This window comes from Chenopodium album, chromosome 24, assembly GCF_948465745.1.
Source record: "Chenopodium album chromosome 24, dcCheAlbu1.1, whole genome shotgun sequence".
NCBI classification, from domain to species: Eukaryota; Viridiplantae; Streptophyta; class Magnoliopsida; order Caryophyllales; family Amaranthaceae; genus Chenopodium; species Chenopodium album.
Window position 1 is genome coordinate 4,433,151 of NC_137857.1, and position 23,936 is coordinate 4,457,086.

The 23,936-nt window shown below is 36.6% G+C and overlaps 1 protein-coding gene across 1 annotated transcript; it reads left to right on the top strand.

Moving 5' to 3' along the window:
* On the top strand, window positions 1-23,936 carry LOC145610254 (uncharacterized). The gene is made up of 20 exons (XM_081665564.1): window positions 1-1,106; window positions 2,584-3,055; window positions 3,838-3,925; window positions 4,015-4,196; window positions 4,364-4,500; window positions 4,835-4,901; window positions 6,912-7,074; window positions 7,165-7,279; window positions 12,042-12,117; window positions 12,205-12,387; window positions 12,902-13,062; window positions 13,568-13,661; window positions 19,731-19,935; window positions 20,092-20,378; window positions 20,472-20,593; window positions 21,024-21,168; window positions 21,252-21,344; window positions 22,324-22,397; window positions 23,037-23,090; window positions 23,412-23,936. Exons 1-20 carry the CDS (start codon window positions 85-87, stop codon window positions 23,710-23,712), a joined length of 4,041 nt encoding a protein of 1,346 aa, XP_081521690.1. The 5' UTR covers window positions 1-84; the 3' UTR covers window positions 23,713-23,936.

Genomic DNA, 23,936 nt, shown 5'->3' on the forward strand with positions numbered 1-23,936 from the left:
ACATACTCCTCTATCACAGTTATGTTATTACATCTTTCTAAATTCTAACACACCATCTTCCTCATTTCCTTGATTCAACCAACAATGGCGTCAATCTCACCATCTTCAGACCCAAAACCATGGGAGTCAATGCTTCCAGGTCCACCAGGCCGCAACAATGGCGGCGCCTCCGACGTCACCTCCTCCGGCCTCCTCGCCTTCGCTTCCGGCAGCTCTGTCTCTCTCATCGACACTCGATCCATGCAACTTCTCTCCGTCATTCCTCTCCCTCCTCCACCTTCACCTTCTTCTTCTTCTCTCTCCTACTCTTCTTCTCTCTCCCCTTTCGTCACCTCCGTTCGTTGGGCCCCACTTTCTCTCCGCCAATTCGACATCCTCTCCTCCGATTCTCTCTCCTCTTCTCACCTTCTTCTTGCTGTCGGTGATCGTCAAGGGAGATTATCGCTTCTCGATTTCAAATCTCGAGCTCCGATTCTATGGTTTGATTCAGATCACAATTCGCTTAAACTGGGTATTCAGGATATTTGCTGGGTTAAATCTACTCTTGATTCGTGGGCAATTGCCGCCATTACTGGACCTCATCTTTTGTGTTTGTACTCATCTTCTACTGGGAAATGCTTCTTCAAATACGACGCCGTTTCGGAGTTCTTGTCCTGTATTCGCCGTGATCCGTTTGATTCTCGGCACTTTGTTGTGTTAGGGTTGAAGGGGTTCTTACTTTCGGTGAAAATTACCGGGGAATCGGAAGACGGTGTCGTTTTGAATGAGCTTCAGATTCGGACTGATTCGTCCGAATTGGCGAAATTGGAGAAGGATTTGGGGGGTGGTAGTGGTGGTGGTGGTAATAATAGTGCTAATACATCTCCGACATCGGCGATTTTCCCTAATTATCCGGCCAAATGTGCGTTTTCGCCCGGGTGGCGGCATATTTTGTTTGTGTCATTTCCCAGGGAGCTTGTGGTGTATGATTTGCATTATGAGATGGCGTTGTTTGCCGCGAATTTGCCTCGTGGAGGGAAGTTTCTTGATGTCTTGCCTGACCCGAATAGCGAATTGTTGTACTCTGTGCATCTTGATGGGAAGCTTAGCACTTGGAGACGTCGAGAGTGAGTGAGCTTTGACCTTGTTTTGATGGTTTTACATTTTTGTTAATATGATCATGATTGGTAGTTTGTTCATTGTTTATGTTGGGAAATTATATTTAGGTGCAATCAAAGGTGAAATTATGATTATGATTGTTATACTTTGGATAGAGTGTGAAGAATACATTGTTTGATATTGGAGTGTTACATTGTTAATGTGGAATATTTAAAATTTGGATGTTACCTGTAAGTTGGTGAAACTAGCATCTAACCTCAAAATAGAAATGAAGCATCATCAGCGTTTTTTGTTGTCAATCTAGGGTTGATGTGCATCGAGATTGTGCTGGGGAATAGATTATCTTGGAAAGTTTTGTGTGAAATAAAAGAACATTATCTTCTTAAGTTGCCAATGTAGGTTGAATATGGAATTGTATTTGAGTCTCACATTGTGAATGTGTGCAAAATCAAATATTTATTGCTTTAGGGAAAGAGTTTTATCCTTTTAATTTGGGAGAATGGCTGTAAGAATTGATCTTCTTTCTTTTATTTTGAATGGTTTTAGCATGAGAGGAATAGATTGGTCTATTGGAAAGTGGATGCATGTCATAACTCTTAAGGAAGGTTAGAGATCTTTCCAATGACAATGGAATTTTATTTTTAAGGTTGAATATCTACATTTCGTCTATGCTTCGATGTTATCATGTTCGGTGGAGTTGAGGCCATAGAGATTGCCTTATTAAGGCGGCCAGTGGCTCCCAAGGAACATTACGTGTCTATTCTATATACTACAATGTTTTGTTCAATAGATGGTAAAATCATATCATATCCTATATTATAAGCGATTGCGGCTATGTGACTATTTCTTGTTGGAAGGAGTATAGGATAGAATAACTTGTTATGCTTATTGGTTTTATTGATTATCAAGGATCAGAAACCATGTTAGTTATTCTTGACAAAAGTTTTACACAATTCAATAACTGATTATTTATTTAATCGTAGATGGCCTGTTCACAGGAGAAAGTAAATAAGACATAGGATTGGACTGTAGGAGGGAAGAATTGGGTTTGGTCGGTAGAAGGACTCACAGAGTGTAGATGTGGCATCAAAGGTGAGCAACTATTAGGAAACCATACTCATTTATGAGAACAGATACAGGAACTAATTGGTGGGTATTATGAAAAATGATTACAGAAGATTAAGTTAATTAACTGACCAGAAGCAAGTTCAAGCTAATGTGAGCTCTAGTAAAGGGTAAACTGGTGAAGGACTTTTGCGATTGACATTGTTATGAGTTGACTGTGTTCTGCATAGTGATAATTCTGGTTAGTTGTAAGATAGAAATTTTTGTTTTTTGTGAATAATTAAAAATAGCCTTTTCCGATTATGCTAGCATAATTTGATAAAAACATATCAGATTCATTCATGCCATCTTAGTTGTATTCACATCCTTCTTTTTTTCTTGGGTGATTTGGGAAGAATCCTAATTTATATTTCATTACAGAGGTGAACAGGCATATACGATTTGTTCAACACAAGAGTTGATGCCCTCTGTTGGCTCGTCTGCTCCTTCTCCCTCCATTCTCGCTGCTGTAGTATGTGAATCTGATTATGCTCTCCAAAATGTTGGCAAAATTTACTCTGATGTGCCTCATACTCCTTTTAGTGACGAGGACTTTGACAATCCTTTTGATTTTTGTGACGAGTCACTTCCTGCCTCAAAAACTCATTTGATCTCTATTTCTGATGATGGAAAAGTATGGAACTGGCTCTTAACTGCTGAAGGACCTGAGGTGACTCCCAAAGATGTGTCAAAGTTGAAAGAACATGTGAATGAAAATGGATCACGTGTTTCAGATATGAGTGCTGGTAATGACACTTCTGAGGGATCTCTGACAAGCCAAAGATCTGAACGTACGAAGGGAAGAGAGCGTTCATCTAATTTGACTGTCTATCCTGAAGATACACTATTCAAGGTTGGTCAAACTTCTTTTTTACTCTTCTTTTTCCTTGGGTGAGTTTATAAATTATAGTATTATACTAGATGAAGCCCGTGCGATGCATGGTTTGTTAGTATTTTTTTAAAAAATATTTTTCATATTTATGAGATTAAAATTGTTATTATATTAGTTTTAAAATATTAGATAAAATTCCTAGTCTCAAAAGATAATATTTTGTATTTAATTAATTTAAACATTAAAATCTCATTTGTCATTTTTGCTTACGTGGCATTTGAATTATTTAATTGTAAAAGAAATTAATAATCTGTTATTTAATTGGCTACAACTTAAATTTATAATCCTACATGGCGCGCTAAGAAAATTAAATCGTATGTGGCTCTCTAAAAACTCGGGGAAAAACTCCCCTTTAAATATATATATTAGATTATGTTTTGTTTCCTTTATAAGCTTTTGGTTTCATACAAGAATTGAACCTATTGGTAACTGGCCAAATATTAGTTATATCTTGTGATTGATGGTTGTTGAAAAGCAAAAATCAATCTGTATTTGGTTGGTCCAGCGAATGAAGCAGAATGATGTACTCAATTGTGTTGTCCAGAAACTCTAGATTTATTTCCAGGTTGCTCTGTTGTTTACTAGTTACTTGAATTGGGTCTTATCTATCTCTCTCTCTCTCTCTCTCTCTCTCTCTTTTTTTTTTTTTTTTTTTTTTTTTTTTGGTACTGTAGTTTGGTAATGTATGGTATAATATTTTTTATAGATTCATATACGCACTCACATAACAATGAAATCTGCAGATAATCTTAGTAGGACAGCTCCATCTAATATCTTCAACTGTGACTACGCTTGCTGTACCATCCCCTTCTTTGACAGCTACTTTGGCCCGTTAGTTTCATTTCTGATTATTCTCTACTTTAAAATGGATTTTTTTATTTATATTTTGGCATTACTGAATTCTGCATTTTTCTCTGTAGGTGGTGGAAATCATCCTGCTGTGGCTGTTCCTCTGGTTGCTCTGGGTACCCAAAGCGGTGCAATTGAGATCATTGATGTTTCTGCCAACGCAGTTACAACTTCCTTTTCTGTTCACCATGGGATTGTCAGGGGATTAAGATGGCTTGGAAATTCTCGGCTGGTCTCATTTTCTTACACTCAGGTAATAGAATGCATTAATGATATTCATATATTAAGTTGTGGCCTTCCTTGCTTATACCTGTTGCTGTCTGGATTAGTTAGATGAGGTGGCAGGCCTCTGCTTATAATCATTGTCCTCGCTCATGGATTTTTGTTTAATGAAAAGAAAATGCATTTGGGTGGTTGCAGGCCAATGAAAAATCCGGAGGCTACATTAACAGGCTTGTTGTGACCTGTGTTAGAAGTGGTTTTAATCGGGCATTTCGGGTTCTTCAAAAGCCAGAAAGGGCACCCATTCGAGCTCTCAGAGCATCTTCATCCGGAAGGTTAACTCTGAATCTCAAATCTGACTTGGCTATGTAGATATCTGCTCTTTTTCTGTGCAACTCTTTTCCTTTGTGGTTTAAATACTCTCTGAACAAGCAGGGACAACAAACATAATATTGCTTGAATTGCATTTGGTTTCTTGTTGGATCAAGACTACCTTAGTTAGTTGTAGTATGGGATACTTTACAACTTGAAAATAGTAAGATGCTTTTGCATTTTTGTTTGACAAGTGCATTTCATTATCCCCTGTCTCACCCCCCCCCCCCCCCCCAACCATAAAAAAGGAAAAAGAAATATGTGCTAATGATTTGAATCGTTGGCTTAATTATGCAGATATCTGCTACTTCTATTTCGTGATGCTCCTGTAGAGGTGTGGGCGATGACGAAGAACCCAATTATGGTCAGCTGTTAAATTCTTATATATGTTGGCTACTTTGATTCTTATTATCCTGCATGTTAGAAACTAAGATAAATGTATATTTTGTAACGTTTAAATTTTACTTTTCCACCTGAAAGTGCTTTTGTTTGCCTTTACTAGTGGAGTTGTACGATCCTAATTGCTTGGAACTATATTTCAGGATTTCTTATTGCCTTTTAGACGAGTTATAAATTTTACGTAGTTTAAATTAATGTTTTGAGGATCATGGATGAGTCCTATACTTGTAAAATATGAACATAATGGTTGGTGGGCCTGTAGAAATATTAATGAATGTAAATAGCAATCATAGCATCATGTTTGCTGCCTGTGACCCCTTTACTGGATACCTCACTTCTTCACTAAAATCCTGTAAGAGTTTCAAACCAAACTAAACCCCAGGAATTCTGCAGAGTACATCAACATTATGAGTAAATACCGATTAATTTTATCATGTCAGAACTGATTTTTAAGCTAGTTGTAACTATATGTTTATATGATTGTTAGCAGTTTTTTCTCCTTACAAAAGGAGGAAACAGTTTATGGTATAATTAAAGAATTAAAATTTGTGGATTTAGCAACGTTTAGTGTCCAAAACTGTCAAGACTTGCAAATATTTAGGTTGATGTGTTCTTTATCCCTATGCCAATAAATATGCGCTTGGCCAGGCTCCTAGAGCAGTTCCTAGGAGTGAGAGATAGAAACTTGGCCAAACAAAGGTTTTGAGAGAAGTAAAGAAAATGCTGATTAGAAGCCTATACCAGCTTTTGGTACAAGGTCCTAAATGAAGCTATGAAGCTTTGGTATTATTTCACTTTGGTGCCGTGTGTTCACTAATTCCTTTTTGGAGTTCTGACATTTAAACATTTTTTACGTTAGTGCCCTCTGATAAGAGTTTCATTTAAGCAATTGAGTCATGTGCCTTTATGGTGTTCATCAACTGGCATTTATCTAAAAGTTCACACTTTAACCTATCCAAGCTTCCAAAAATCAATTCTTTCCCTTTATCTTTCTCCACTTCTGTTTTAAAACCTTAGAAAAGAGGATATAACTTGACATATTTATAAAGTTTACCAAAAATTAAATAATAAAAAAAGGAGGCTTGTATATTGCTTTTGTTGGAGCTTAATCAACACATTAAACAAAAATGGTAGGAAAGGAAATTAGTTAAACTTGACTCTTTGTTGCTAAGCACTATACTGAATAAAGTTGTAACTTTAGGAGCAAAAAAAGAATTACTAATAACACGGCACCAAAGTAGAAATTATATTTCAGATACAAATGAAGTAAATGTGAGCTTTGCTTTAATTGCTTTGCCCAACAAATTTAATGCTGGCCCTATGCTGCTGTTTGTTTGTGTCATTTTTGACACAACTATTTAATTGTATTTCACATGCTCTTGATAGGATTGAGGAGTTACGGGCGTTGGATTCTTTGTGTCTTAGAAAACCTCACCAGAACCTAGAGTTTGTTTGTTTCTCATGGTGCTCTGGAATTATAAAATACCACACAAATTGACAATTCTTTAAATTGAGTGGAGTGATATGAACTTTTCTGTAAGTTTGTGTGAGTAAGTATGGGGAGACAGGGAGGCATATATATTTATGGATTGCAAGCTGGCTAAGTTTTTGTGGTATAGATTTGATATGGAAGTGAAAGAGTAAAAAATGTTTTTTTACAAAAGTTAATCTGAAGATTGGCAAGGTATATAGGAGAGAGTTAGTAGAATGAAGGGAAGCATGTCAAGATGCCTAGTGTTTCTTTTCGAAATGCTAGCACTCTCTTGACCTTCAAAATGATTTTGGTACAATTTGTTTCTCGAGATCCTTTTCTTTGTTTATTTTTCAAAATGATCTAGTTAATGCCTTTGAATATGTTTAATGCATGTCATTCATTCTGCTGTACAGATTTTGTATTCCTATTTTTCTCAGACATTTCTATAATTTTGGTGTTATTTGGTCTATATTCTTATCATCTCTATTTCTTTAATTTTAGCTTAGATCACTAGCACTTCCATTTACAGTACTGGAGTGGACTCTTCCAACAGTTCCTCGACCAGCTGCACCAACCAGGCAATCCTCAATATCATTGAAAGACCGTATTGTTGGCACGCAGACGGGGACATCATCTCCGTCAAATGATACTTCAGAAGAATCTAGTAAGCTTCATTTCCATAATATCTAAGATAAAAATAATATATATGCACTGCTAATGGCTATTTACTCATTAAATCTGCTCTGATTTGCAGAGCCAGGGAGTTCTGAGGGATCTCAGGATGAGAGCTCTGAGAGTTTTGCTTTTGCACTTGTCAATGGCGCCCTTGGAGTATTTGAGGTCCAAGGCCGTAGGATAAAAGATTTCAGGTATATATTATTTTTCAATGCTGCTCAGAAATTGTATCTGATTGATTTTGAACGTTGTTGTCCGATTTGAGGCTCCTCTTTTTCTTTGGTTTATAATAATGTTATCATATTAGGTGTTGTTATTTGCGGTTAATGATCACTGAGTCTGAGTTTTGTTCTAGTCACATAATATTTAGTGGCTTATTTCACTTTCTATTGCTGATTAACAAGACCATGTATGAGAGAGATTGGCTTTAGCTTATCCCTCTACCAAGCTATGACACAATCTTGGGGAATTTAAATTTGGTATTAGGCTCATAGGAATTTGAGGGTTTCATCTTGTAAAACACGACTTACAGCATACTAGGTTTGATGATCTTGATATGAGAATAAATGATCTATCTTCCTTCTAGAGAAAATCTATCCAGGATGTTATGTGTTCCAAATGTGACATCCTCTGGGAAATTATTCCATGGTGCTGGGCCTTTCGTTCCGAGATAATAGTGAATTTCTTGCTGTTCCAATAATTAAATTACTTTGTAATTTCATCAAAGTAGAACGATATAGGAAGCAAGCAAGGAATATCACTATATCATCAGTATCTAATAAAGAGAAACAAGTATTAAGTCAGATTTGGGCTTGTGACGAAACAAATGGGTTTTGTAGGATAAAGGCTGACGGTGGATCTCAAATGATATGAGTGATTGTTAGGTCTCCCTTAGAAGAGTACATATGACTTTCAACAATGATGGAGGAACAGAGTTTTGAGAATTCATGAGAAGATTCTGGCTAGAAGAGCATTATGCTTAGCGTTTTTATTTTATAAATCCTCTCAGCCTCTCATATGTGCTGATCCATTTGGACTTGGAAAATCTTTTGGATTGACTATATGTTGGGTTGCATGGCCCCAAATTTCATTTAGCCCCATTCTAGCTTCTAAAGTTTACTAGTAATTGTTTTAGACTAAGGCTGATTTCACTCAATAATGCTCATTATTAAGAGAAGGACTGCTTCTTCATTAACTGAACGATTAAGGGATACCTAGCAACTTGAGGTTGCAACTCTCCAAGTTTTCCTTACCAATTTTCTGCCTACTTTCTATGTTACACATACTAACTTACTTATACTAATGGTCAAGGTTGACCTTAAAGCTTACATGTGACTACTTAACGAAAATGGAAAAACCATGATAAAACATACTAGATGCCTGATTACTTTCTTTCCTTCTCTTCTTCTTAATTAAATTTGTCTTTTACTTAATTACCCCCTAAAGTCGGTCTATTACATAAATGCTGGATCATTTGTGAAATTCTTGCATGATCCCATCTTACTGCTCTCGTGAGTCAGAAACTTAGAGCATGCTAGATCATTCTAAACTTTTGTCCTTTGTGAAAAAACATTTGTGAGCCTTCTGATAAGAGGATCTTAACATTTCTAGAAGTTGGTCAACCGACCTTTGCTAAGACTTATTTGCTGACATACTTCAAGACTTTAAGTATAATATACGTGAGTTGCGCTTCATTTCACAACACCTATAAGAAGCCATACATTACGAGCTTTCTTTAGAATGGACCCTCTTTGTGCACTACGAGAATACAATAATATATTCACAGTGTATTATTGCAGCTTTGACAGTTGAGTATTGATGAAATGTTCTGTGTTGTGTATTGTGTGACACTGAGTAGGTGGATTAGGGACCAAAATAGCTCATGGTTACAGATATGAGGATAGCTAGTGCAATGTTCTGATTGTTAATTCTAGATGAATACTCTTTCTGTCCCTACACGATTGCCCCAAACCTCAGAAGCTAGTGCAGATTTGTTCACATGGGCGGGCACAATTATTGATGAGAAGAGTATGTGGGGTTGCAAGTGGGAAAATGTACCAGTTAAGGTATGAAGCAATTTTTTTAGGACATCCATATTTAGCATATGAGCCAATCTTTTAAAGGTGAAGAGAGCAGCAATAAAGAAAGCGGAAAATAGCCTGCAGTCTATAGCACATTTGTACATGCCACTGCTTGTAATCTTCGGGTAAGGTTGTGTCACTATATATTAGACTATGCAAACCTTGAGTCCTTGAGTGTGGTGGGATCCTAATTGGCTTTCATGACTCTAGAATGGATCATGTTGGCTAGGGTGGGATCCTAACTGGCTTTCATGACTCTAGAGTGGATCCTAACTGGATTTCATGACTCTAGATTGGAATAGTGGATCCTAACTAGCTTTCATGACTCTAGAGTGGATCATGCCCATGACCTGAATAAAAAAACCACTTATTTCATTTGCGACTCTATTATTTTTTTGGTTTGTGGTTGGTGGGAGGGGAGAATGTGTGAATCTTACTTAGCTACTTACCATATCATCTAACTAAATAATACATTAATATTTATCTAACAAATTTGACTAGCAACTTGCCAACTTTATCTAACATGATGTCAAATAACCTTGCCTTACTTAAGACATGGTGATTAAGGATGGAACAAGGCAAGAATGAGATGGTTTGGGGCCTTAAGTAGGACTCTCAAGGTCATTTGGGAACCCCAGGAAGGACTTGGATGCATAATTTTGCCGGGTGGAAAAATGATCTACGGACGCCAAATTTAAAAGGCTAATACACAAGATCGGAGCAATTTTGAATGTTTCGGGACCCTGGGAAAAAAATTCACGGGACAATATGGGATGCATCCATGGGTCATATAATGTTGTTTAAGCCCATATACGACCTTTAGTCGGTTATATAAAGGTCTCGGGAGGCGGGGAAGCCCATAGCTAATACAAGAGTTGTGTACAAAACAACAATTTAAGGCAAAGCGAACGGCTCCGACCACTGAAATGGTCTATTAGGGTGTTGCGGGGTCCATGGGTAACACCTCGACCTCTTTCCTTTTCGCTGGATAAGTCCAAAATTGTCTAAAATTGAAGGCTATAATACACGAAAACAGAGCAATTTGGGAGGTTTTGGGACCCGGTGTAAAAAAAACTCGAGATACTAGGGAATACATCCCGAGGTTATATAATGACGTTTGGAACCATATATGATCATTATACATTGTCATAATTGTTCGTGGTGGCCTTGAGTTAATGAAATTGGCGAAAGATGTAAACAAGTAAATTGATTGTTTTAAGGCATAGTGGATGGTTCTACCCACTCAATTGGGCTCCCGTAGTGTATTTGGGTCTATGGGAAGCATCTCGGTTATATTTGTATTCAGGTAAAAAAAAGTCAAAAATTGAAGGCTATCATCCACATTTTCGGGTTAATTTTGAATTTTTTTTCAATTGAATTGAATGTGCGGGGTGATTCCTGCTGTCAATATAACTTGGTTTTGAACCATAAGACACCTATAAAGATGTCTACTAAGTCCCGAGAATGAGTTTAGTTTCATTCACTTATATTATGTTGCATTATTGCATTATTGTAGATTTGTAGTAAAAGAGATGTTTCTGATAATGACAAACTCTGTGGAACACCGTAATAACTATATATTTAGCATAAATTACTAATCAAGTAATCATGGATGCATAAATGTATATATATAAAAAAAGCATTTCCTCATATGTGAAATTGTGGTGTTCTCTTGCTTCTCAATTCTCTTTGTCTCGTCTAGTTTAGCACAGTTAAAAATCTATGCTTCCATGTCCGCTTCAAGTAATGGAACATATTGCATTACTTAACTAGGGTTATTTTAACCAAAGATACACGGAACACGGGACGACGGTGCGTTCCGCGAACCAGGACGCGTGTCCCGAAACGCGGAACTTACTCATTCCGGTTCGTGGTGGTTCGCGATCTGGTTCGTGTTTGATAGAGTACCCACTTATAGGCAAAGGAATCTTCTGTTTTCTTGAGTTTTTTAAATTTAATTAAAGCTTCAAGTTCTATTAATGGAGGAAAATGGAAAAAGAAGTGAGTAGAAGGAAGAAGAAGGGTCTTTGACGGCTGTAAATGATTAAAATAACCCTAACCTAATTTTTAAACAAAATGGTGGACCCCTCCCTTTTTATCTTTTCTTTTTTACTGTATTATTTTATTACTAGCACCTTGTTTTTACTCCATGTAGTCATGTACAGCTGTAATCTTTTCTTTTTATGACTCCCTCCGTCCCTGAAAGAACGACCCATTTGGCCTAATTTTAGTCCAAAAAAGAATGACCCATTTGCATTAAAACACCCACCAATTTGCAACAATATTTGTGCAAAATTAGCTTTCCCATATAAAATTTTGATTTTCCATGTAATTTTATTACTTTCTCTCTCTATTTTTTTACAAAGCCCATGTAAATTTTTCTTTCCATCATACTTTTTGTTCTTTTTATTTAACTTTCTTAATACCAGCGTAATCAACCCAAATGGGTCGTTCTTTCGGGGACGGAGGGAGTATTAATGTATTATTTTATTTTTGGGGCCTAGTTTTTAGTTATGTACTGATAGTAGTGTACAGTTATATCTTTTCATTTATTTTTTGGTTAATACGAAGTACCTGATTACGAGTACTTTTCAATTTTAGTGATTTAGTCTAATAAATTTAAAGTCTAATAAAAAAGAAAATTCTAATTAAAAAAATTTCGAGAACTAGAGTCATACGTTCCGGGAACTCTAAAGCCTACGTTCCCCGTTCCCGTTCCCGTTCCCGTCCCATGTTCCAAAACGTCCCACGTACCGTGTAACATTGATTTTAACTTTTTTTGCTGCTGAAGTGTTGGCTTATATGCCTTAGATTGTTCATTGTTATATCTTGTATTTGATATTTTAATTCTCACAAGTGGTGTGTTTGTCGTCAGACCAAAGTGGCCTTCTTCTTCCTTTGTTTCATCTGATGGGTTGATCACAGCCATGGCATACCGACTTCCTCATGTGGTATATTCAACACTTCTATTCCAAGCTATGATGATTTTAGAAGCAAACATTTTACTATTATGAATGGATAACCTTTTTTTCTGTTAGGTTATGGGGGACAGATCTGGTAACATACGCTGGTGGGACGTGACAACTGGGCACTCTTCCTCATTCAATACTCATAGAGAAGGAATAAGGAGGATTAAATTTTCACCTGTCGTTGCTGGAGATCGAAGTCGAGGGCGTGTCGCTGTACTATTTTATGATAACACATTTGCTGTATACGACCTTGTAAGTGTAGCTGAGGCAACTCACTGGAAAACAAATATTATCTTCGAGAGTATTGCTCTTTTTGTTTCATTTGAAGGTCTTCCAATGCAACAATGTTTATGGAATTATGGCTAACTTTATTAGAAAATAAGGGATAAGTGGCGAGCAGTTTATGTTCAGCTTCTACTTACTTTGAAGTTCAAACCTACGTCATCTTCTTAAATTTGAAAATCAAGATCCTAATCATATATTTTTTAAGAAATGTAATTTTTTTTCTAATATTTTTATTGGTTATTATTATCAATTCATGTGTGAAGTATACAACAACTCATGTCTTTAAAGTCCCATTGTAAATTTTAGGAATTGTTATGATCTTTTTAACAATTTTTTTGGTAGCTCTTGCTGCACTTGGTGATTCAAGATTATAATTGCTTTTACATGTTACACCAAAGATATGGAAATGTTTTAGAAAAATATTCATGTGTTTTCTTCTTACTGTGCTGTAACTGAACTATTAGCTTTGTTGAATTTTCAGGACTTGCCAGATCCTTTAGCAAATTCCATTGCTCAACCCCAATTTCCGGGGACACTTGTATTGGAACTTGACTGGCTACATTTACGAACTCACAACAGTGATCCACTAGGCTTGTGTATTGCTGGAGCTGATAGTAGCTTTCGACTTGTTGAGGTTACTGTGTATGTTTCTTTCTATGTTTAGTTTGATACTTTCCACTTGAGCTCCTTTTAAATTTAAAGTCTATAAGATTTTAAGCTTACTTAAATTACTATTTGTTTATCATAATCCATTGGTGTTAGGCTCTTTTTGCACCCTTGCATGAACTTCACTTTGAATCCTGTCATAACTCTCTGCTACCTTTTGCTTAAATAAACTTTTGGCAAACTATTTTTATATACATATGTTACGTAATTTACAGTTTGCTCATTACTTTTCTTAGCTAGCTTTTGACATGAACTCTTTGATCATTTGCATTGCTTTGGACTCTTCTTTCCTTTACCTTGAGTAGGTCATTTTTTTTAAACTGTTGCTCAAGTGAAGAGTTTGTTGACCGATATTGCTGAAACCCTACCAAGCTATAGATCTTGCTGTGTTTATAACATCATCTACATTAATATAGTTTTACTTTGATTATTCCCAAAAGAATTGATGTTCTCCCCCTCAATCTTTCTTTTCCTCTTTCAGAAATGACCAAAGATCTGCATATGGATCAATTAGGGAGAAGTTTCGGCCAATGCCTCTGTGTGCTCCCATCTTACTTCCTACACCACATGCCCTGGTAAATTATGATGTTTTTATTATATTTCATATATTATTTTTTATTCCCAGGCTTTTGTTTTTTCTAGTTAAATCAGTAAGCATACTTCTCTTATGGTATCAGAGTTATTTGTTGACGAACCATTGATGTTCATTTCTTTTTTTCATTTAAAATGGTTTAAGATAGGTTTATGCTCTAGTCCCATGGGAAGTGTTTTGTCTTCTTTCAATTTTATAAAAGAGGTTTATTTGCATGCGGTTCGATGCACAAGCATGGAGCCCGCCTACCAAAAAAACCGATTACCACTCACACGTGTTCTGTACCACTATGTCAAGAAATTCCGATCATACAAACCAGAATTGGACTACTCACGCATACTGCTTGTTCTCGCCCGTATCCGATTATAATCCGCATCAAGCCGTCCTGAAACACTACTTCCTCATCGGCCACGGATACCCTATGTAGACGATTGAATAAGACAACAGATGGTGTTCCATTAGTTCGCCAAGGTTTCCCTACCCCAAATTGGCCGAAATCCCCAAACTCCCACGGGTTCTCCATCAACGAATATTTGTCGCGTTGTACCACTGCTTCGCCGAGTGAATCCCCGAACTACGAGTCCTGCAACAACAAAAGTCATTACAAGAAATATAATTGAAAACACTCTAAACTAACATAAAGTACAACGTAAACGGTTGGTTGGACGATTACTCGAAGGCAAGACGAACGATATCAGCTTCATAGATTCGAGGTCGCGTCCGCGTCGTTCCAATATTATGGCCGGGTCAACCAGCCTCGAAGCTATGACACCGTCATATTTTCCGCCTTGCTCCCGGTGAGATTTTTGTGTGCATTCTTTTGGCAATGCACACTACCTACCTAAGGCCTCAAGGTTGAATATCATTAAACATTGAGTTTCCCACCTTCCTCTATAGAGCTTTATATTGTACCCCTTGTGAAAATCTAGTGAACACAGACTAGTGAACACAATAATGGGTCAAAACTTGTGAAAATGTGAATATGTGATAATAACATCCCGTTTTTCTTGGTGGAATCCAAAGAATGGGTATTAATCTACATTTTTCCATTTTAATTTTTGTGGGCCCCAAATAGGGAAAATATGGGGAAAAAGACGGTAATTGGAAAAATAGGAAAATTTGCTGAAAGAGCCTTGAAGATGGGGAAAGGTTGGGAATAATAGGGTATGGGTTTTGGCACTTTTTGCATCCAATACTACCCTTATTGTGCTTTTTTCGAGGTTCGAGACCCGGACCGGGAATGTGGTGATTGACCCCAGAAAAGGGTGATGTGATGGGGGGACAACTTGTGGTAGGGGTGAGCAAAAAATTAGGGTAACCGGAACCGGAACCGGCATCTATACAAGAAGTTCCGATTCCGGGTAACCAAATGGAGAACAACATTTTCCGGTCAGGCTCTTAATTTTTAGAAGCAGAACCTGTAGGGTACCCTGTAACCTTATAAAAGTATTACTTAATTTCAAATTATTCATCAATTCTAACTTATTTTTTAAATAATAAATATCAAAATTACAATCATAAATATGTGTATTAAATTTGTTAGACAAGTACTATTAGTTTGTTTTATTTGCGAGTTGTAAACATTGTAAATCAGTGACCAACTAGCTTTTTGTCAAACAAATTCTGCAAAAAGTTAGTAAGTATATTACAAGATAAAGTACCCTGAGTCACAACAGGAACCTATAGATCCGATTCGGTTCCCAATTTTCGAAAACCTGTTCACAGGTTCCGATTCCAGTTCCCACTTTGAGGAACCAGTTGTAATAGGTTCCGGTTCCAATTCCATGAATTTTAACAGTTCCGTATTATGCTCACCCCTAGTCTGGGTTGTTAGTGATGATGGAATGAGGCAATTGATTGTTTTCATGAGATAGATATGATACTTACATTACAAACTTGATGAATAATTTGTTCAAATCTATTAATTAACCCATCACATCATATCAATCAACACATGTGTGAATAGTAATATGATTATCCATATTGTCAAATCAATCATCACATCACATCATATCATGTATTCTTTTTCATTATTATTGTCAAATCACATCACTATTATGGTTATATGACATCATTATTTTGAAATCATATCATATTATGACATCACATCATTATAAATATAATTACATAATATGACATCATTGTAGTCAAGTCACATCACTTTAATATATTTTTATGACATCATTATAGTCTTTATTAGTCAATTAACATCACTTCAATATATTCATATGACATCATTATAGTAGTCACATAAAATTTTTAAACTTATATGACATCATCGTATTTCAAAATTTCATGAATTTCAAAATAGAGTCAAAACTCATTCTTGTTACTTTATAGACATCTTTATCGGTGTCTTATAGTTTCATATTACCTTATATGACTCCAAGAGTCACCCACACATTTAGTTCATTTTTTGAAAAATGTCAAAATTTGACCCGAAATCATGTATTATAACCTTCAATTTTGGACAATATTCCACTTTTTTGACATGAAACTAAATGGACCCTAATACACCCCGTAGTCCATTTGGATGGGTACATCCAATATGCCTTTAAACGATCAATTTACCCATTTACACCTTACACCGATTTTAAAAATTCAAGCCTACCACATACATTTATGACATCATATAATGGTCATATATGGTTCCAAACGGCATTATATAACCCCGAGGTGTATCCCCTAATATTTCAAGACTTTTTTACACCGGGTCCCGAAACCTCCAAAACCTCAAAAAAAAAAAAAAAAAAACGTGGATTATAGCCTTCAATTTTGGACAATTTTCCACTATTTTTGACCATGAACTAAATATTGCAGAGATATATACCATGGTCCCTAATAAACTTCGGAAGCCCAATTGGGTGGGTGGAACCATCCAATTTGCCTTTAAATGGTCAATTAACCCGTTTATAACTTACACCGATTTCATAAACTCAAGTCTACCACGGACATTTATGACAATATATAATGATCTTTTATGGTTCCAAACAGCATTATATGACCTTAGGATGTATCCCCTAGTATCTCAAGACATTTCGACACCGGGTCCTAAAACCTCAAATATTCTTCAAAATGCGTGGATTATATCATTTCATTTTGCAAAATTTTAACTTTTTTTCGCCTATAAGTAACTAAAAATTGCCGAGATGTTTACCATGGTCTATAATACCCTCCGGGAGCCCAATTGGGTGAATGGAACCATCCAATTTGCCTTTAAACGGTCAATTTACCGGTTTACATCTTACACTGATTTCATAAACTCAAGTCTACCACGGACATTTATGACAACATATACTGATCATATATGGTTTCAAACGACATTATATGACCCTGGAATGTATCCCCTAGTATCTCAAGACTTTCGACACCGGGTCCCGAAACCTCTAAATTTCTTCAAAAAGCGTGGATTATAGCCTTTAATTTTGGAAATTTTTAACTTTTTTTCTCCCGAAAATTAAAACAGCACGAATGTTAACCATTATCCCTAATACCCTCTAGGAGCCCAATTGGGTGGGTGGAACCATCTAATTTGCCTTTAAACGGTCAATTTACCCGTTTACAACTTACACCGATATCATAAACTCAAGTCTACCACGGAAATTTACGACAACATTTAATGATCATATATGGTTCCAAACAGCATTATATGACCCTGTGATGTATCCCCTAGTATCTCAAGACTTTTCGACACCGGGTCCGAAACCTCTAAAAGTCTTTAAAAAGCGTGGATTATACCTTTATTGTTGGAAAATTTTAACTTTTTTTCGCCCGAAAATAAAAATTGTCGAGATGTTTACCACGGTTCCTCATACTCTTTGTTAGCCCAATTGGGTGGGTAGAACCATCCTATTTGCCTTTAAACAGTCAATTTACCCATTTATAACTTACACTGATTTCATAAACTCAAGTCTACAACGGATATTTTTGACAACATATAGTTTTCATATATGATTCCAAACGGCATTATATGACCCTAGTATCTCAAGACTTTTCGACTCCGGGTCCCGAAACCTCTAAAATTCTTCAAAAAGCGTGGATTATAGCCTTTCATTTTGGAAATTTTTAACTTTTTTTCGCCCAGAAATAAAAATTGCCGAGATGTTTATCACGGTCTCTCATACCCTTCGTGAGCCCAATTGGGTGGGTGAAACCATCCAATTTGCCTTTAAACGGTCAATTTACTCGTTTATAACTTACATCGATTTTATAAACTCAAGTTTACCACGGACATTTATGCTAACATATAATGATCATATATGGTTCCAAACGGCATTATATGATCCTGTGATGTATCCCCTAGTACCTCAAGACTTTTCGACACCGGGTCCCGAAACCTCTAAAATTGTTCAAAAAGCGTGGATTATAGCCTTTAATTTTTGAAATTTTTAACTTTTTTTCGCCCGAAAATAAAATTTGCCGAGATGTTTACCATGGACTCTAATATCCTCCGGGAGCCCAATTGGGTGTTTGAACCAACCAATTTGCCTTTAAGCATCCAGTTTACCCTTTTTCGTACACATCTCTTGTATTGGCTATAAGCTTTCACGGGGCCTTTATGTAGCCGAATAATGGTCATATATGGGTTGAAACAATATTATGTGACCCTGGGATGCGTCCTGTAGTGTTCCGTGAATTTTCTATACCGGTCCTGACACCTCCTTAATTGCTCTGATTTCGTCTATTAGCCTTCATTTTTGGCTTCCGTATACCATTTTTTGATCCAGCGAGATTATGCATCCAAGTAATTCCATGGGTTCTCAAAGGGTCTTGGGAGTCATAAGTAGTGCCCGGAACCATCTCATTCATCCTTAATCATCATGTCTTAAGGGCCTTGGGAGTCAGAAATAGTTCCCGGAACCAAGTATGCCTTGTCCTTGGGTGCACATGTCTTGTGCACATGCCACATGCCACATGCCCCCTTGCACCATCCAACATCCCAACACTTAGGCTTTGTGACTTGTCTTAATCCCGTACTTAGCATTTTTTAGCATATAAGATGCATCGCTAACCTCGTTTTCCAAAGTATACTACCTCCTTTACATATTAGTTGCAACTTTGGAATATTTTATATCTCACTAATAATACCCCAAAGTTGCAACTAATATTTAACGGAGGTAGTATATTGTACGGAATAAGGTGGTGGGAGGGACGAATTGAAAAGACATAGAGCTGAATCTCAATGGATCGTGGCAACAAGGCCACTCTGCCACTTATATCTAATGTGATAGTAGCAAAGTTTCTCCTGTTTTATGAAATGCTTTCTACAAATGCAGTGAGTGCACTACACTACATATGAACTATACAATGTGTCGCTAGTGTCTCGAAATTATTGTCTTTCATATTAGTTTGAGTGTTTGACTGCTCAATCTAGTAGTGCCAAGCTCTTTCCAAGAGAGTGACCGTGAATCTAGACATTTATTGTAGTACATTAATCACGAAGGATGGAAGTTGTAATAGACTGGCCTTAGGAGGGATATTTTAGTAATCCGGGTCTACGCTAGAAGAGTCAAACTCGGGTATCAACAAGCAGCAGCAAAAAAGAGCTATTCTAGGAAGCAAGACAACTCCAATTAAGTAGAAGACAAATTTAATTAAGAAGAAACGAAGGAAAGAAAGCAATCAGCTTCTAGTATGTTTTATTTTGGTTTTTCCATTTTCGTTAAGTTGTCACATGTAAGCTTTATGGTCAACCTTGCCCATTAGTATAAGTAAGTTAGTATGTGTAACTTAGAAGGGTATCCAGAAAATTGAGTGAACATCTTGAGAGACTTGTAGCCTCAAGCTACTAGAGAGATTTGTAGCCTAAAGCTACTAGAGAGATTTGTAGCCTAAAGCTACTAGAGAGATTTGTAGCCTAAAGCTACTGAGAGATTTCATAACCTCAAGTTATGCCTATCCTTTTGTAATCCAACCTTTAATCAATCAAATGTTCAAGCTTTCAGCCTTAAATTAATGTTAATTGTGCTTAATTTAATCAGTAGAATTCAGTCTATAACAGAAGTGCAATCTGAACAATTTTATGTACTCATTATATTTATTCTCTCTTCAGGCATTGCGAATGATTTTGCAACTGGGTGTGAAACCTTCTTGGTTTAACACAAGCAGTATAATGATTGATAAAAGGCCTCACCATATCCCGGGAACTCCAAAATCAGCAGGTGATCTCCGCAGTTACATTATTGACACTCCACCTGTTGGTGATGTTGCGATCCCAGAAATGCTTCTCAAAGTGTTGGAACCCTACCGTCAAGAAGGTGCTTTTATATATATTCAGTCGCTACTATACAGTTTTTAGTTTTTAGCAGGCTTGTCAACAATTTTTAATCATGTGTGAATGTAGTTTATTCGTGACTTCATTTTTTTTTTTTTTTTTTTTGACGAGATTATTCATGACTTCATTTTTATTATAGGGTGCATTCTTGATGACGAGAGGGCAAGACTATATGCGAAGATAATGTATAAAGGTTCTGCTGTGAGGCTTGCCTTTGCTGCAATGATCTTTGGTGAATCATCTGAGGCACTTTTTTGGCTACAGCTTCCTCGTGCACTTAACCATCTTATAAATAAGTCACCGATTAAGCTGCCTCAGAGAAAGTCTATGCCAGATCCAGCTCCACAGGTTGATGAAGCAGCTCTTCTGACCGAAATAAAATCGGGTGGTAATTCATTGCCTGGGTCAGAGAGAAGAGAATCACTGGTAAATCATATGTATATTGCGTACTACCACTATTATAGGAGGTTGTTTTATTTAAAAAGTTTATGTTTATAGTCTGGATTCATTTTGCTTTAGAGTCAAGGCCAGCTGAGATTAATGGCCTTTGAGCAAGAAGAATTGTGGGAGACTGCTAACGAACGAATACTTTGGCATGAGAAACTGAATGGAGAAGATGCTATCCAAAACCGTGTACATGAGTAAGTCTTTGCTGTCTCTAATTTTATTAGATTTATTATTATTTACAAATCAAAAATATTAAATAAGGTAGCTCTCAGTTGTTCAAAACACAATAACTGTTAGCTAGTCCAGATTTAATGGGCAGATCTAATGTTTTGGGCACTGTGGAAGCTTTTGTGATAGCTTTGTAATATTCTCTCAAAAGAAAAGACACTTGAAAGAAAAGTACTCAGGCTCCTAGCTTACAACTATGTTTTCAGAAATTTCATAATTTCAACCGTCACTGTCTACCCCAGCTATTCTCTCTGCTCCCACTCCTTTTTCATATATAGTCCAGTTCGAAGTTCCACGTTCCTGGCTACCAATTGTACCTTGTTGATACATTTGACTTGCTTTAAGCCAATGATAATGCATACATCTATTCTAATGACTCTTTGGTGTTATGGACAGTCTTGTCTCAGTTGGAAATTTAGAAGCTGCAGTTAGTTTATTACTATCCACTTCCCCTGAAAGCCATTACTTTTATGCAAACGCACTGCGTGCAGTTGCCCTTGCTTCTGCTGTGTCAAAGTCTCTTCTTGAACTTGCTGTTAAGGTATAGCAACAGACTCACATTGAATTAAACTGTATGTTTCCTATGGGTCTATGTGTACTCTAATCACTGTCACCTTTATCTAGGTTGTTGCAGCTAATATGGTAAGGACAGATAAATCATTGTCTGGCACTCATCTTCTTTGTGCTGTTGGAAGGCATCAAGAAGCTTGCTCTCAGGTCAATTTTCTCCCCTTCGTAGGGTAGCTATACAAGGGAAAAAAAGGAATAAAACTGTGTATGGCTGCGGCCTGTGCACATAATGTCTGCTTTCTCATACATGCAATGCTGTCCCTTTTTTCTCGTCTATAAACCCAAATTAATTTGAACCAAACTCAGTCAAGAAAAGTGGGATGGGGGAAGTAGGAGGACCACTTATTGCTGTGCATAGGATGTGTGCTTCCTCATATTCGTCCCCCTAGGCTTCTATATGACTCTCAGGTTGTCTGACTGTTCTATGCTGTGTGGCTTCGGCCCATGAAACCATGATGATATTGCTGTGCTTTGAGCAGTTAAAAATATAATTACCACTGTTATTTTGCAGTGCTTCAGAAATACATTAAATAGACTTCCATTGCTGCATTTCCAGTAGGACTTGTGCAAAAACAATTTTACCTCTAGTCAGTCTATTAAGTGCATTAAATCAAGAGGAGACAAGTGCTGCTCCAGTGTAGCTTATTGCTATACTGTTTGTGCTCTGTGGCTGTTGATAAGTTTTGGTTCAGACAAATATAATGGGTTTCTCTTAAAATTTGTGTGATGATCTACTACAAATCTAAGCCAAATTGAAAGATTATGTTATGACTTATGACTCATGTGGGAATTTGGTGCTTTGCCAGGAAAATTTCAGTTTTCTCATCATTTCTCAGCTTATAATCTCTTTATTTTCTAAATGAAGAAATGTCAAGAAATGCCTCAAACTCAATCACTCAATCAAAGCTTTAATCCCATAAGAAATGCCTCAAACTCAAAATTTAAAGTTTTTTTCATTTTGTGATCATTTTGAATTGAGAATGTTTTTTTGTACCTGTTGGAGTGTAAGACCAGTTCTGATATTATTTTGGGAACCCTCTCAAGCTACACTGTAAGGCGCAATGTGGTGTAAATATACTTATTTAATTATTTGTTACACTGAAGTTTATCTTATCCTTCAAAGCAGCTACAAGATGCTGGATGCTGGACTGATGCTGCAACTTTGGCTGCAACACATTTAAAGGGTTCAGATTACTCAAGGTCTGTCTCTTCTCATATCACATGATTATTCTATGATGCTCAGACTCGGATTCAAGTGTCAGATTCAAATATGGATCTAAGTTTGATTTGAATGTTTCTAATCCTGAAGATTTGGGCATACAGTTGTTCAAAGATTTGATTGGGGCGTGAGTGTGTATCTGTGTGACACACAATTAGAATACTTATACATGTATATAGGAGTAGAAAAGTATCTATATTATTCCTGTGTGGCCAATATTGAAATGTTTGTAACCATACTTGAGCTGAAATGATAGTCATAACATCACAGATTTATAATACCATCATACCATGACAAGAATATGCCTGAAACTATAATCTGTATAACCAGTGTTGTTTTGACTAGATTACCCTGCTCCTCCTCCCCTCCCCTCTTGCTCCAGTGGAGATATAGTATCTTATTATCTTATATATGGACATATTGTAGATTGTGTTCAATTTTTTGTTCTTCTGAAAAGTAGCTCTCATGACTCATTTATCACCTAGCATTTGCAGTAGATGTAAAAATTGGCAGTTCACTGACCCACTGTCTTCTTTATTTTAGTTTATGCCTAAGAAAGTTTTCCAAATCTTACTACATACAAATGCTCACTTGCTTATTTCTTTTCTATGATACACTAGGGTATTGCAAAGATGGGCTGACCATGTGCTTCACACAGAGCACAATCTCTGGAGGTATGGCAATGGTTTTCTTCTTAACTTATCGTAAATTATCCGGAAAAAGTCATCACTTTTCTTAAAGTAGTTATGGCTTATAATGGAATATTTTACTTTGTCTTGTTGGATTTTGTGATAGGGAGGAACCCAAAAAAAAAAAAAAAAAAAAACGATTATGTAAAGTGGAATTTATTGTTAAAATCTTTTTCTTTTCTTAATCATGACGACCAGAGGTTGGGACCTTGTGACAACTAACTCCAAATGCAGGAAACATCTTATTTTCTCATAATGTCCTGCCTACAAACTACAAGAGCTAATATGCAGCTATGTTCATTTCAGGGCTCTGATTTTGTATGTTGCTGCTGGTGCATTTCGAGAAGCTTTAACTGCTCTTCGTGAAGCTCAACAACCAGACACAGCAGCCATGTTCGTTGTTACTTGTCGTGAAATTCATACTGATATTATTGCTAATATGGAGGACACAGAACAAGGGACTGAATCATCCAGTAAAGACCAGCTTCCAATCTTGCCTGAGCTGAGTTTGGAAAATGAAGAAGTCATTGCCGCGTATGAGCTATATGGGCAGTATCAAAGAAAACTGGTCCATTTGTGCATGGATTCACAGCCTTTCTCGGACTGAACTCTAAGAAGTTGGGCAACACTTAATTCTAAAAGTTTAGTGGCCTTAGCTGAACTCTAGATTAGTTTAAGTAACAGTTTATGTATTTATTTTATTTATTTATTTTATATATAGCAAAAAAATTAATACTCTCCACTAGAGTATTTTTGCAAAATTTTGTTGATACAAGTCTGTAGACTTAAAATAACGGTATTGGATTGATAATATATTAAATTTAATTGAAA